The sequence below is a fragment of the Lathamus discolor genome, chromosome 2 (assembly GCF_037157495.1).
Source record: "Lathamus discolor isolate bLatDis1 chromosome 2, bLatDis1.hap1, whole genome shotgun sequence".
Classification (NCBI taxonomy): Eukaryota; Metazoa; Chordata; class Aves; order Psittaciformes; family Psittacidae; genus Lathamus; species Lathamus discolor.
This window is the reverse complement of record NC_088885.1, coordinates 87,006,507-87,020,425: the sequence shown is the minus strand read 5'-3', so window position 1 is coordinate 87,020,425 and position 13,919 is coordinate 87,006,507. Positions and strand designations below refer to the sequence as shown.

At 36.1% G+C, this 13,919-nt stretch overlaps 1 protein-coding gene across 1 annotated transcript in view; it reads left to right on the top strand.

The window, feature by feature from the left end:
* The window catches only part of MTRR (5-methyltetrahydrofolate-homocysteine methyltransferase reductase), a 27,594-nt gene extending 13,675 nt beyond the window's left edge, over positions 1–13,919 (top strand). Inside the window, exons 8-16 of the mRNA XM_065667658.1 lie at positions 1,168–1,321; positions 3,024–3,112; positions 4,735–4,915; positions 6,732–6,774; positions 7,324–7,510; positions 9,412–9,530; positions 11,246–11,338; positions 11,424–11,606; positions 12,516–13,919. Of these exons, the coding sequence (XP_065523730.1) occupies positions 1,168–1,321; positions 3,024–3,112; positions 4,735–4,915; positions 6,732–6,774; positions 7,324–7,510; positions 9,412–9,530; positions 11,246–11,338; positions 11,424–11,606; positions 12,516–12,660 (1,194 nt within the window). The 3' untranslated portion in view covers positions 12,661–13,919. The remainder of the gene's footprint in view (positions 1–1,167; positions 1,322–3,023; positions 3,113–4,734; positions 4,916–6,731; positions 6,775–7,323; positions 7,511–9,411; positions 9,531–11,245; positions 11,339–11,423; positions 11,607–12,515) is intronic.

Genomic DNA, 13,919 nt, shown 5'->3' with positions numbered 1-13,919 from the left:
AAGTCAAAACAGAAATAAAATGTCAAGTTAATTTCTCTGTTGGTCCATGGATATTGTGTTGACTGACGTACCTTTTTGAAGGGAATTTGCAGGGAAGAATAGCAGGCAGGGAATATTGAAAATTAATAATCTTTCGTAAGTATACAATTCAGGGAATGTTCAGGAACTGTGCAGAAAATTGTGACTTTTCCTTGTGGTAGGTAATAATTTGATTAATATGATCAAGTGATAAGAATAAGATAAGTGCTCTTGAGCAGTGCTTCTGCCTCTGGCATTCATTTGCTCTGACTCATTAACATACTATTCAAACTCCCGATCTCTGTTACTTTAGGTGTAAAATCTGGTTTAGATTATTCAGGGAAGATAGTATTTTGTATACTGGTTTGAAGATGAAAGGCAGAGAGTGCTCAATATTACTTTACAAGAACTCTGTAAAGGAAAATATGTTGCCTTTGAGCGATTTTTTTCCAAATTTGGAGAATAATGCCTTTGGGATTTTGGCAGTAACTTTTATTGAACTCATCCTCATCTGTGTAAGTATCCATAGGTCATCTTTAAATCCCAGTAATAAGTAGAGTCTATTAAGTGTTGAGTAACTGACTCTCTGAGATTCCATGGGGTTTTGCATTTATTTGTATGTATACACGTATCCTGTCATCAGCACCCACTGAAAATTTGAATATTTTGGGTCTTTTTTTCCCTAGCATTCTCAACAGTCCGTGTATGCAGGAAACTTTTTCTGGTGCATAAGAGAAATATAATGATTCAATTACAATTCTGTATGTTCCTATAACAGCAGAAGTTTGACTGGGCTTTCAGCAGTTGCACACAAGAACCTGTGATCTGGGCTGATTATATAACATATCCTCTTAATACATAATTTATTTTCCTTATGTTTAGGCTGCCCAGCAGTTCTTATTGAAGAGTGTCCAAATATTTAGACCAAATAAGGAAAGATTTTTCTATTTAGTGAGGTTAAACCTGGAAAGAAAACATGAGTATTTGTGCTCCAACATGTGCTCCAAGCAGCGAAGGGCTTGTACAGAGTAAAAGAACATGTGACTTTATGTTACTGCAATAGTGAGAAGATTGTTGTTAGGAATGGGAATGCTATTGTTATTGGTTTGTGATACAGCTTAATAGAAATCATCTTATATTTTAAAACAGGATGCAGTCTTTGACTACCAACCAGGAGATGCCTTCTGTGTCATGTGTCCTAATAACGTCAGTGAGGTAGAAGAACTTCTTCACATCTTGGACCTTTCTGAAAAAGGAGAGTACTTCGTTTGTGTGAAGGTTAAGCAGGGCACTAAAAAGAAAGGTATGGTGTGATGCACTGGTCATGAACAGATACTCCTATGTTAGTCATAGTTATTATACATAGTTTTGAATGGTTTTATCTTTAGTATTGGGACACAGCGGTCTCTTCAGGGAGGCATGTTGGAAGTCACAGAGATGTGTTAAAAAAGAGAGGATGCACTGACTTCCATGCACTGCAGTTATGAAGTTAAATGGTTTAGGATCAAACAGAAATTAATTCCCCTGGAGCTTTGCTGGTGAGCGGAGACTCATTAAGTTACTGTAATTTAATTACTTGTTGCCATTCTGTGCCAAAGAATTCATCTCTATAATGCAGTTTCACAACTCATAGCAATGTTCCAGCGTTGCTTTCCTTTTGAGATGGTTGCCTCTTACCTGCGTTAAGATTCTGAAGAATTTGTAATAGTTACTACAAACTATTATGGGGTTGTGGGTTTACTGAATGTAAAGAACTGGAAAACCTGGGAGAAGAGCGTGAACAGCAGGCTGTGACTCTGCTGTATGTTCAAGATTTACCAGGAATTCCACTGAATTTTGTTCACAACCTCTCTTTGTTCAGTCTGTCAGTTCTTTGATGAAGTAGATGAGATCAGCTGAGAGGACAAAATAGAAATTATTTGCAGTCTGGTACAAAGTCTGTTGTTCAAATATTGGATTTGAATTTGAAGAGCATCCTAGGAAGAGGATTAAGTACTTCTTGTAACATGCTATTTGCATGTTCAAGGAAAAGGAGTTTATATAAATGTGAAAGTGGATGCTTCTTTCCTGCATTATATTTATGCCAGTCATCTTCTGAAAGTAAAATTTGTTCTTTGTAGCAAGGGTACAGTCAAGTAATGCTAATACAAAGAGGTAATTTAGCAAGTTATATAGGTATATTCTTAAAGTGAAAATTCTGTAGTATTAAAGGGCTCTTGAGCATAGAAAGAACACAGTAAGAATCAGTAGCTGGATGTCAAATCTGAGAAACACTGTAAAGAGAAATGCCAGCAATTTCAAACCTGCAGAGCTTATTAATTAAAGGTGTTTTGTCACATAAATGCTCTTAGATTGGTTTTGGGATCAACTTAGAATAGCCACTTTAGATTGACGTGGCATGAGGCTGCACCCTAGCTGATTCCATGCAGGGTTAGATGGGATGTCAGTGTACCTCCTTCTCAGAAGTGGAACCTGTTCAGAGTACAGGATGGACTATTTGCTTGTGCAGAAACCCCTTGTGTCTGCTGGGGTTCTTGGAAGCCTCAGAAGCTCCAGCATGGAACTGGCTGCATATGCCTTTGGTTAGATCATTCGAAAGCCTCGGCATGTTCCAATTTTCAGGAGTGCTTATTGATGGAGGGGAAAAAATGTGGATGTTCCTTTCTTTAGTACGTCTTCCTCTGAATTTCCTCAAGGTAGAGAGTAGTAAGAAAGCTTTGAGTGGTTTAGCAGTGAAATTTATTTGAACACTGATGTATTGTACTCCTCCTTTTGTTTTCTGCTTTCCCAGTAAGTTTTGACTTTTCATTGGGAAATTATTATTGATACTTCTTTGGTAAACTGTCTTGCTGTTTAGTTTATAATTTTCACTAACTGGCTGGGGCATAAACCTACAGAATTAAATGCAGTTTAGCTCTCTCGTGTTTCTTGAAGGAACAAGCACTCTGTGATGCCATTTTTGGATGTTAATAGATGCATGTTTTGTTTTTCTCCCACTGAACTAGGAGCAGCTCGTCCACAACACATCCCTGAAAGAAGCACTCTGAAATTCATTCTAACCTGGTGTTTGGAAATAAGGGCAACTCCCAAAAAGGTGTTTATGTGTTTGTTTTTTTTAAAGATAAATCCTTAGTAATTCTATGCTGTGTGGACTTTTGCAGCTCTGTACTTGCTTCATGTGCAGTTACCAGGTTTCTTGGCAAATAAGTATTGTCAGTTTGTATGCTACTGTTTGTACTTTATTCTGAGAAATTTCACTTCTGGTACTTTATCTTGCAAACTATGAGATACTGAAATCTCTATTCCTGTCCTGCAGTATCTTGATTCATAACTAGTCTGGGCATAAACAGAAGAGTATTAGATGCTTGGTGTCAGATAACTGAAGGGCTGACTGAGGCTGGCCCCATAGAATGATTTCTCTAAAATGCCTATCTAATCAGAGGGAGCTGTATCTGTCAAGTTTTGTTGCTGAAAATGTGCATGTTGCTCTATGCAAACATACCATAATGCCTTTTAAATTATTATAAAGCTTTTCTTTAGCATTTCAGTAGCCTGGCAGAATTTGAAGAAATATTTTTGCTTGTACAGTATTTGTTCTCACGACGTGTGACTGTTATTTTCTTTTCATTCTGTGCTTACAAAAAAATGGAAGCTTGCAAGTGGAAATGCGTGTGTATTTCTGATACTGTCAAAACACATTGTAAAGATAACTTTGGATGAAGGATAAAGCTAAACGATTGTATTGGTTTGGTCTCTGGGGAAAATCAGTTTTTGGAAGGACTTTTTCACTCAATTTAGTGGATTTTGCAGCAGAAGAGAAGAGAATCTTCCAATTGTTTCAACCTTTTTAAAACTGCATTTAACAATTTGGAAAATTTGTCTTGACAGTAAGAATAGGCAGAGAGTGCTGGCTGGGGAATATCACCTAGGCTAGTTTTTTTAACAATCTGCTTTATTACCTGTTCATTGTAGAGTGTGTTTTATGTAACTCTGTACTCAAAACTGTTGTCTGAAAGCTCAGTGTTTGAGTACACTCAAATTACTTTCCAAGTATTCTTTTGTGTAGAATACGTTGTCTGATTGCAGTTGGTGTTTTGGATCACTCTTCTTTTATGCACTTTGTTTATTTCCACCTTGCTTTTGGAAAAAAAAACCTGTAACATTTTACATCTGATTTTTACTTTATCTTGCAATGCTCAATTTAATTTTCCCTTAAGGAAAGCTTGCAGTACCATTGTGTAGGCATAAAATATGGAATAAAACACCACAGCAATATTTACATGACTCATTAAATACCATGCTTTATTTACAGTAATACCTTTCCTAAGACTTTTTTTTATGTCTTTCCTGGCTTCTGTAACTTAGCAAGTGGTGTTTTGTCTTGAATTAATTTGTATAATGGAGATGTTTACTTAACTAAAGTGCAAATACATAAATAAGATGGCCTTTCATAAATTTGTTTGTTTTTTCAGAGAATGTCTTGTGACTGTTTATTTGTCTCTTCCCTGCTCAGGTTAAGTAAGATTTTTCTGACCTGCTAGCTTGTGAATTTTTCATAGTAGGTGAAAGTGTGCATTGGGAAATAAATTGTGTTATCCACTAACCTGTCAGGTGACTGTTTCCTGTTCCCAGACATTGCAAGTTTTTCCCATTTTGTTACCATTTTCCCAAATGCACAAGTATTTTTACCCTTTACTCTCATTTTCTTCCCCCCAGGCATTTTTGCGAGCTCTTGTAGAATGTACGAGTGATGTGGGAGAAAAACGGAGGCTTCAAGAGCTTTGCAGCAGACAAGGAGCCTCTGATTACACACGCTTTATTAGAGATCCTAATGTTTGTTTGCTGGATTTGCTACATGCTTTTCCAAGCTGCAAGCCTTCGCTTAACCTGTTAATTGGTAAGTGACCAATTTAGATTTAGTTAGATTCAGTTTCTGAAAATACATCAGACTAAATGTTCAGTTTTCTAAGAAAGTGGAATAACTGTTCAGTTAACTGCTTTAGAAATATTATAGTATTCATAGTGATCAAACTAAAACTACTGTTGGGCAGCAAAGCTCTGTTTTTCTCTTTTTAGTCTTTGGCCTTCATTCTAGGAACAGTTGGGTGCATACCTGTGCTTCAGTTGACTCTGGATTGCTCCTGTACATTAAAAATAAGCATAAGGTGTTTGCAGGACTAGGGTCTTTAAGAAACAGTTCATCAACTGCTTACAATTAAAAAGAAATGTTTTTACAACTGCCTACATGTCCCTGTCCTTGCCTACATGTTCTTTTCTTGCAGTTTTACCTGTTAAAACAGAAACCTTTTCCTAGTGTATTAGTATTTATGTAATGTTCAACATACTCATTGCATTCCTTATATGAAATGTTGAAGGAATGAGATTCCAACTGTAACCATCTCAAATACATCTAAATATAATGACAGTTATTTTCCAGATGAAAAAAAAAAAACCCAGAATTTCTTAATATGTTGCATTATATATATATATAAAAAAAAAAAGTCTTTTATTTCTTGCAGTCACCTTCTCCACACCTACCCTAAATCTCTCCTTCTTAGTACATGTGGGGATTAAAAAAATACGTACAAGCTCTGCTCCACTTTATACGAACACATGAATCTTCACAGCGAAACCAAAACTGCTTTGCTTTCCAAAGGTGGTATGGAATGTGCTGTAGCAACTGAGCTGAACAAAAGGAAATTTTGCAAGTTCTTGAAATGTGTTCCCCCAGGGAAGTAATGTGCTGAATGGTCTTAAAGTCATCTTTAAGTAATTTCACTGAACTAGCTTTTCTTCACTCTGATTTGCAACTATCTTATGTAGCAGAGCATCTTTAAAATACATCAGGGTTTCCACGCACTGGTTGGAACATATGCAAAAGGGTGGTACATGTAGAAAACCGTCTAAAAAGCAGTTAAGCTGTAGGTTACCCTGTTACTCCACTGTGTTTTCTGGCATTTGCTATGCCAATTTTTTTCTGGTATTGCTCACTTGCTGTGCCCACCACACTGTTCACTTAGTGATATATCTGTCTCCTTTCAATATACCCTTCTCCTTAGCCAAAATTTGCAGTCTGCATGCAAGTCATTCGTTTGAAGGCATCCATGAGTTTGACCTTTGCTGTATATGTACATACATATGTAGATAAAAATGTGGTGCGTGATATATAGAGTGGACTTCTTGTTTAAAAAATGCCAAATAAAATCCTGTCTCTGTTGGGTATTTTAGCTGTGATTTCAAAACTTTGCTTAAGTACTTGCAGTGGTTTAAAATTGAACTGGCACATCTGTTTCTAGGACATTCTATATAGGAAACTTTAAGTGAAGCAATTCCTATTCTGATAGCTTTTGAGCTCATTAATGAAAAGTGGGCAAATTTAAATTTCAAGCTTCACCGTATCCACCAGCTCCTGGCATCTCTTCTGTGCACCTTACAGTTGTTTTTAATTGACCAAGAGCCCCATTAATTAACTATTGCAGCCTCATTTTTATAGGCTCTCTAACAGATGTTCTGTGAAGTTTAAAAACCATTCAAAATAGAGTTCAGGTCTTAATAGCTTATTTCTAAACCACAAACACTGAATGTTAATAGAGTAAAATTACAGTTAAATTATAATGTGCCTGTACTCTGTTGCAGTGTAAACACTTATTATATGATATTTGCATTTGGGAGAATCAAGTAAAAAGTGATGCTGCTTTTTTTTAATTTTTCAGAACATCTTCCTAAATTACAAGCCAGATCCTATTCAGCATCAAGGTAATTAAATATTCAAGTTGTATCTCCTTGATAATTTAGGTATGCTTTTTTTACTCAGATATGTGTGTGCATGCTATAAAGAAGAAAGAGAGAAATGAAGGCTAAAACCTAATGATAAAGTGATTGTATTCCTGTTGCAAAAAATCCCATAGGGTTTGACTATTTCAGACAACATTGTTTTTGAGTGTCTGGCAAGACTTTGTTGGTGTTTTTAAGAACAAGCTCACAAACATGTGAATCTTGTAGGAATTTGGATTCTGTTCTATAGGTACTGGCAACTGAGTCCAATATTGAGACGTTTTCTAGCTATAGATAAATATCACACTGAATACTGAGAATCTTGATTCAGTTAATGTGGTTTGGACTGCAGATTGACCTGCCGTAAGGTTGTACAGCTGTCTCTCAGGGTTGTTGTTTGTTGTTGTTGTGGGGTTTGGGTTGAGGGCTTAGTTTGTGGTTTGGGGTTTTGGGGCTCTTTTTTTGGTGGGTTTTTTTTTTTGTTTGTTTGTTTAATTTTATTTATTAAATTAATTTTATTTGTCTTTCCAGTTCAAACTTATATCAGCCAGGGAAACTGAGTTTTGTATTTAGTATTGTGGAGTTCGCTGCCTGTCCCACTCGACCAGTCTCACGGAAAGGAGTATGTACAGGGTGGCTTGCGGAGTTAGTTGCACCTCAGCTGCATGCCAATAGAAACACTACGTATACAAATGGAGGAAGCTGTTCAGCTGAAAAGGTATGGATATTAGATCTAAACTCCTTAACCATTAAATTTATGCATTTTTGAAACAACTGCAGTTATTTTGTTCACTGCTCTGGCATAATGCAGGTGTTTTGGCAGTATATATCTTCATTTTGCAGTTCTATCCTACTTGTAAGTTCACCCTTCCCTCTGTAATATGTCTAGAACTTAATTGCTAAGTTACTAAACTTATATTTTACTATATCTATGGATACCTGAATTGTGAAACTTCCCATTGCTGAAAGACTAGGGTTGTTTTGCACCCCATTGTAGTCCTAAGTGAGTCATGAAGAATGTTCTCATGGACTAAACTACTACTGCGCAAGTAAATGGTTATTAGTGTTGTAGAAGAGAGGTGCTTGGTTGCTTCCATGAAAGGGTGGCATATAGGGACGAAACGTAAAGCTCATTTTTTTGTCAGGTCTCGCACAGTTTGCAAAGGCCAAGTTATTGAACATGACACAGGGTAGAGTTGCCTGTGGCATTTCTGATATGCATCAAAGATTGTTCGACATAATGGATATTATTAGGAGAAGGTACTTTTTTTTTTCCTCTCTTTTCTTTTTGTGGCAGAGAATCTGTCTAAATAATCAGGCTCAAAGTTATTAGGTGTAAGCTAATTATTAAAAATTTGGAATTCCCCTACATAATTAATAGAACAAAAGAACTACTGCCAGTCTAATTTATATTTGATTAAGAATAATGAAAACTAGCATATAATTTGGTTACAAGAAAACTGCGCCAATAATTCAGGGTGCTGGTCTGACAAAATGGGAGGAAAACCCATGCAAGTTATCTTCCTTTTTTTTTTTAAAAACTAAGTCATAAGATAGACTGATAATGTGTGTATCATATATCTTATTCCAGGATTCACATCTGCTCTTTATTTAAAATGTTAGTTAATTTATACTATATTAATGATCAAACATGAAAAAGAGGTGGAGTTAAAAAAGATTATTACAAAATGAGTGAATAAATTTCAGAATTATCTGCAGTATAAATGTGTTTACCATTTGCAGTATTTTTTAAAGGAATGATCAGTTTGAAATCATTAATACTGAAAGTAGCCTTCTAAATTAAGTATGCTTTGAAGGAGTAAATATAACATAAATACAAATCTTGCCCCCCACAGGCGATAATTATACCATCATTTTTAATCATCATGAAACCAGAGACTTGAATCATCTTTTAAAGAATTAAAACTAGTCATCTCTCATTTTCTGTACATTGTTAACCATGCCTCAGAGAATAGTTATGGAGCTCCTATGAAAATTATGTTTAGATTTCCTTTCAGACATAGCTGAAGATCAGAATTAAGTGTTTATCAGTGGAATGATAAAAACCATTTTCCAAGATCTTTGAGCAGTTATCTGCCTCCTCTCACCCATATGCATTTTTGGAAATCATGTAAAACTTAACGAAAATTAAGAAGGCAAGCTCAGTATTAGTAGGCTTCAATTTGCTGTAAATAAATTCTTACTTCCACTGGAATATTTTTAGATGTCCACAGTATAAAAAAAGCTTGAATTGCTTATAATACCAATAAACTAGCTTTATTTCCCTTTGAGTACCAACACCAAACTTTTCATCAATTCTGTAGTAGTATTCCCCAAAATTTTCATAACCAGAAACTTATGTTTGTGTGGTTTTCCCTAGTTTTCCTCCAGATGGATTAATAGGTTTGTAAATATGATGTGTTTTTTTTTCCCCAGAGACTCATCTGAAATTTTATTCTAAATGTCTATGTGACATTAAAGATAAACTTTGAAGCTCAGGTTTTGGAATGTTGTGTCAACACATACACTGTGTAAATGTCCTCAAGGTTCTAAAAATTTCATGGTATTTTCACTTCTTAAGAATGTTCTTCAGTTGTATTTTATCTAATTTCATTTTAGATACCAATTTTTGCTCGTCCAAACAATGCTTTCCACTTACCTGCAGACCCATCTGTCCCACTCATGATGGTTGGTCCAGGAACAGGAATTTCACCATTTATTGGTTTCCTACAGCATAGGTGCGTACAAAGTTGTTATCTGGAAAGCAGCCTTCTTATGTTGAAGACGATAAAGCCTTAGGTTTTGAGTGCAAATGCAGTTAATTCTTCCTCCCTCCCTCCCTCCCTTCTTTCTCTCTCTCTTTCTCTCTTTCGCTCTCTCTTTCTCTCTTTCTCTTTCTCTCTCTTTCTCTTTCTCTCTTTCTCTCTCTTTCTCTTTCTCTTTCTCTCTTTCTGTCTTTCTCTCTCTTTCTTTCTTTTCTTTCTTTTTCCTTTTTTCTTTCTTTCTGACAATAAATAGTCTTGCTAATTGTAAACAAGCAGTGTTTGTGTATTTTTGTTTTTCAAATGAGTAGACCTTACACTTTCATCTGACAGTATGTAATAATATCTATAGTAGATATATGAGGAATTGGGTGAATTGCAGAAATGGTTATAAGAAATTAAGTCATTTATCTGTGTGTTACTAGTGGAAGTCCTGTAAGATGTTAGTACTTACAGAAACAGTGTTGATTAACACTGTGGATTAAGTTTGGTATTCAAAATACATTTAATTCAGAAGTGACATCTATATTAAAAGCCTTGGCATGATGAATGTCAAGGTTTCTCCCATATTCCCTTATTTCTGTGTGTTTATGTGTATTGATGTTTTAAGATGAGGAGCTTGGCACATGAGCCCTCAAATGGGCAGTGGTCTTGGATTTTGTGGGTTTTGTGTTTAAGGGAAGGTAGATCCCTTTTTTCCCTTCCTCCGACTCCAGTAGTGAAATTTTGCAAGGCAAGGAGATGCTTGTTTAAAAATTGACAGATACCACATCACCAAGAATGTATAAAAATATGTTCTTTTGGAGGAAATGAAGAACAGGGAGAGTGGAATATTTGAGTGGGAATGGTTGCAAATTTTGTAGGTAACTAACACATACGATTCCTATGTGACTCATTAATTCTAGCAAGATAATGGAGTTTCTTGAATCTTGCAGCAATTAATTTTAAATCATTTTAGCTGAGAGAAAAATGAAATTTGGACACAGTGTTTCTGACTCCATGCTTCCACTTTAACCAAATCATTGTGTATAATCATTATGTCCTTGCTCTTTATCTTTAGCTCCCAAATATACCTTTTTCTCTCAGAAGTATTTTGCATTTTATTTTAAAGGATTCATAGCATTTCATAAGCATTTGATCAATGAGAAATGAAATCTCTCTCTCAAAATGTAACTAGAAAGTTGCAGCTAAAACCCCTCTAAAGTAATACCTTCAGCATTATTTCAAGAAAATGCAATAACTCTTCTGATGATGTGGTAGTAAATAGATTGTTATTCATAAAGTCTAGCAGCTTTCTACAGCTAAATGGAAAGCATGCTAAAACTGCTTTGTGCTGAGTTTTCCCTTTCCAGTGAAGGATAAAGGGTAGTGATCTCCTTATTCAGCAGTCAGGATTGTTTTGCGAGGCGCTTGGAAGTGTCAGTCTTGAGTATTCCATTATGAAACTGGCAAAAAAAGCCCCTCTTTGAAGTTGATTGATTTTGAGCTGTGCCAAAAGTAAGTAGTCAAGAAAATCAAGTAAGTAAGAAGGGTTTGACTGTGATTTACTTTAAGTCATTTCAGATTTCTGCCAATTCAGAAGTTTATTAAAGCACTACTTTACATGAGAATTAGGTTATAGATGTTTTAGATTCTGCACTTGATAAAACAGGATTGGATTTTCTTTTTTTTTTTCCTTCTGGTCTGTTTAGACAAAAGCTCAGAGAGGAACATACAGACTGGGAATTTGGAGAAACATGGCTGTTTTTCGGTTGTCGGCATCAGGACCGAGACTATTTGTTCAAGCAAGTTCACTATTTAGCATTCATTTTGTATTCATGAGGAATGCTTATCTTTGAGCTGTTACTAATAGTTGCTCTTGCCTTTCAGAGATGAGCTTAGATGTTTTCTTGAAAATGGCACATTAAATCATCTTAAGGTTTGTTTCTCAAGAGACTCTTCTTCTACTGCGGAAGTAGCCCCACCTAAATATGTGCAAGATGTCATTAGGCTTCATGCTAAGGAAGTTGCCAGAGTCCTGCTGAAAGAGAGAGGTTATTTCTATGTATGTGGGTAAGTATAGAGTGGAGATGGACTGTCTCAGAAATAGAATAGAGTTGGCAGAAGTTAGAGGCTTTATGAAGACTTAGTGGTATCTGAAAAGAAAGACTGAAAGAGCCTCTCTGGAATGCTAGAATTTTGTAACTATGTCCATTTTTTTCAATACTGTCTTGAAAGTGTAGCTTGTAATCACACAGATCCATGGTTGCTTTAGTCACTTATTTCTTTTTTGTTTTTTAGTAACAGGAGGTTTCAAGCTAATAGATTTCTCTTGAGAAAATGAGATATTTGAGTACCTGTGACTATGAACTGCGTTGTGAGATAGCAGCAGTCCTCCAGGCGTTGGTGGGCCAGAATGCTAAATCTCAGTAATATAATTTACAGTGGAACTTTTATTTGTGGCTGCTAACTTACCCGAAGGTTTGAAATTTTTAGGAAGTTTGCTGATAAATTATCAAAACGTTTGAATATGAAACCCAATGTCAGTAGATTCTTCTGCAGGAATAAATTTCAGCAATGTGTATTAAAAATACCATTATTAATACGTGAGGAGTTTGGGTTGGTTTGTTCTGTTATATTTGAACCATATGGTGATATAATAATAAAAAATACTTCAGCAGGTCGAATTCTTCCTAAAAGAAAAGTTATTCTGTAGTAGGGTTCCAAGGGATTTTTTTCTTATAAATTACAGTATGCTGAAAACTTTGTAATGTTTGATAGAGAGAAGCCCTTGTTGCTGTCAGTGTTCATCTGTCTGAGAACTCAGTGAGAATTTTGCTGTGCTATATACAAGCTATATTTTTGGTTTGGATTTTTAATGCCTCTTTTCCAATATTAGCTTGCCTCACCTCTGAAGCTACTGATAAAAGCAAAAATTCATTATTATGCATTTTCGTAGTATATGTCATTTTTTTCTTTCAGAGATAAGAAGCACATGGCTGATGGTGTAAGTGATGCTGTAGTGGACATTTTAAGCATGGAAATGGAGGCTGACAAATTGGAAGCAATGAAATTCCTGGCCACTCTTCGAGAAGCAAAACGATATTTGCAGGATGTGTGGAGCTAAATATTTAGCATTTCCTATGCTTTTGTAACACTGAAGATTTTGGTTCACACATGCTTTTGACTAAAAGTTATTGTCAAAAGTGCTGTCTGTAGTCACCCAAATCTTAATTTTCTCCATTGACCTTTCAAGCAGGAAGATAAACACGTTTTAAATGACAGGAAACCAGGCTGCCTTTGGAATTGTATGGTGGTTTTTAACAGTGTTGCATCATGGATTTTCTCAGTGCCTTGATTCTCTCATTTTAATGTCATTTTAATGTAGAAAGTAAATGCTTCTGCACTTGTACAAACATAATTGTATGATTACATTTTGTTATTGGGTTTTTTTGATATAATGTATACATAAATAAGCTACAGAGTAAATATATTACACACTGATCTCTTCATCATCAAATACATTACAGACTTGCCAAGACTGCCTCTGTAAACCCTTTTCTGCTCACCTTTGTGAATAGAATAGGAAAAGACTTTAAAACAAAGAAAGAAAACACACACAAAAAAAAAAAACAACCCAAAAAACAAACCCTTGGCTGATAAACTTTGCTTCTTACCTCAAGGGAACAGGGCAGAGTGAAGTTGTGTGCTGTGCTTATTGAACCCATTTCACACATAAGTCTTACCCTGTTTTCAGTTGCTCCTGGGGAACATGTGGTGTGTTGCTGACTGCATGGGGGTTTAGGTAATTAAGCCCAAGGCTACTGTTTTTGGCTTAACTGCATTCCAGTTTTACTTTGGAACTAGAAATGGAGTCTGGAGGTCAGCTGAGGCCTGTTTGCATATGTGTGTGTGCATGAGGCGACTGGGGAGAGCAGGGATTCAGGGACAGCTACTGGGTGGACTGTGTGTCTAAGCCCAGCTACTGGTGGAATCCACAGTGTATGTGTTCATTGTTGGAATCCACTTTACTACGAGGGTAGTGAGGCTCTGGAGAAGTTGCCCAAGGAAGCTGTGTCTGCCCCATCCCTGGAGGTGTTTAAGGCTAGGTTTGACAGTGCTTAAAGCAACCTGGTGTCCCTGACTGTGGCAGGGGAGTTGGAAATAAATGATCTTTAAGGTCGCTTCCACCCAAAATAGTCTATGATTCCATGTATGTATGTATATATTTCCCACCAGACCTTTAGTCTGGTCAGCTGGAGGGAGGGACAACTGGTTGGACCTGGGCTCATTTCCAGTTAAGGTGTATATGTGTATACTGGGGAATGTCCTTGCCCTCAAAGAATGCAGTATTAAATAAAATCCCAAGCCCACATTTGCCGAAAA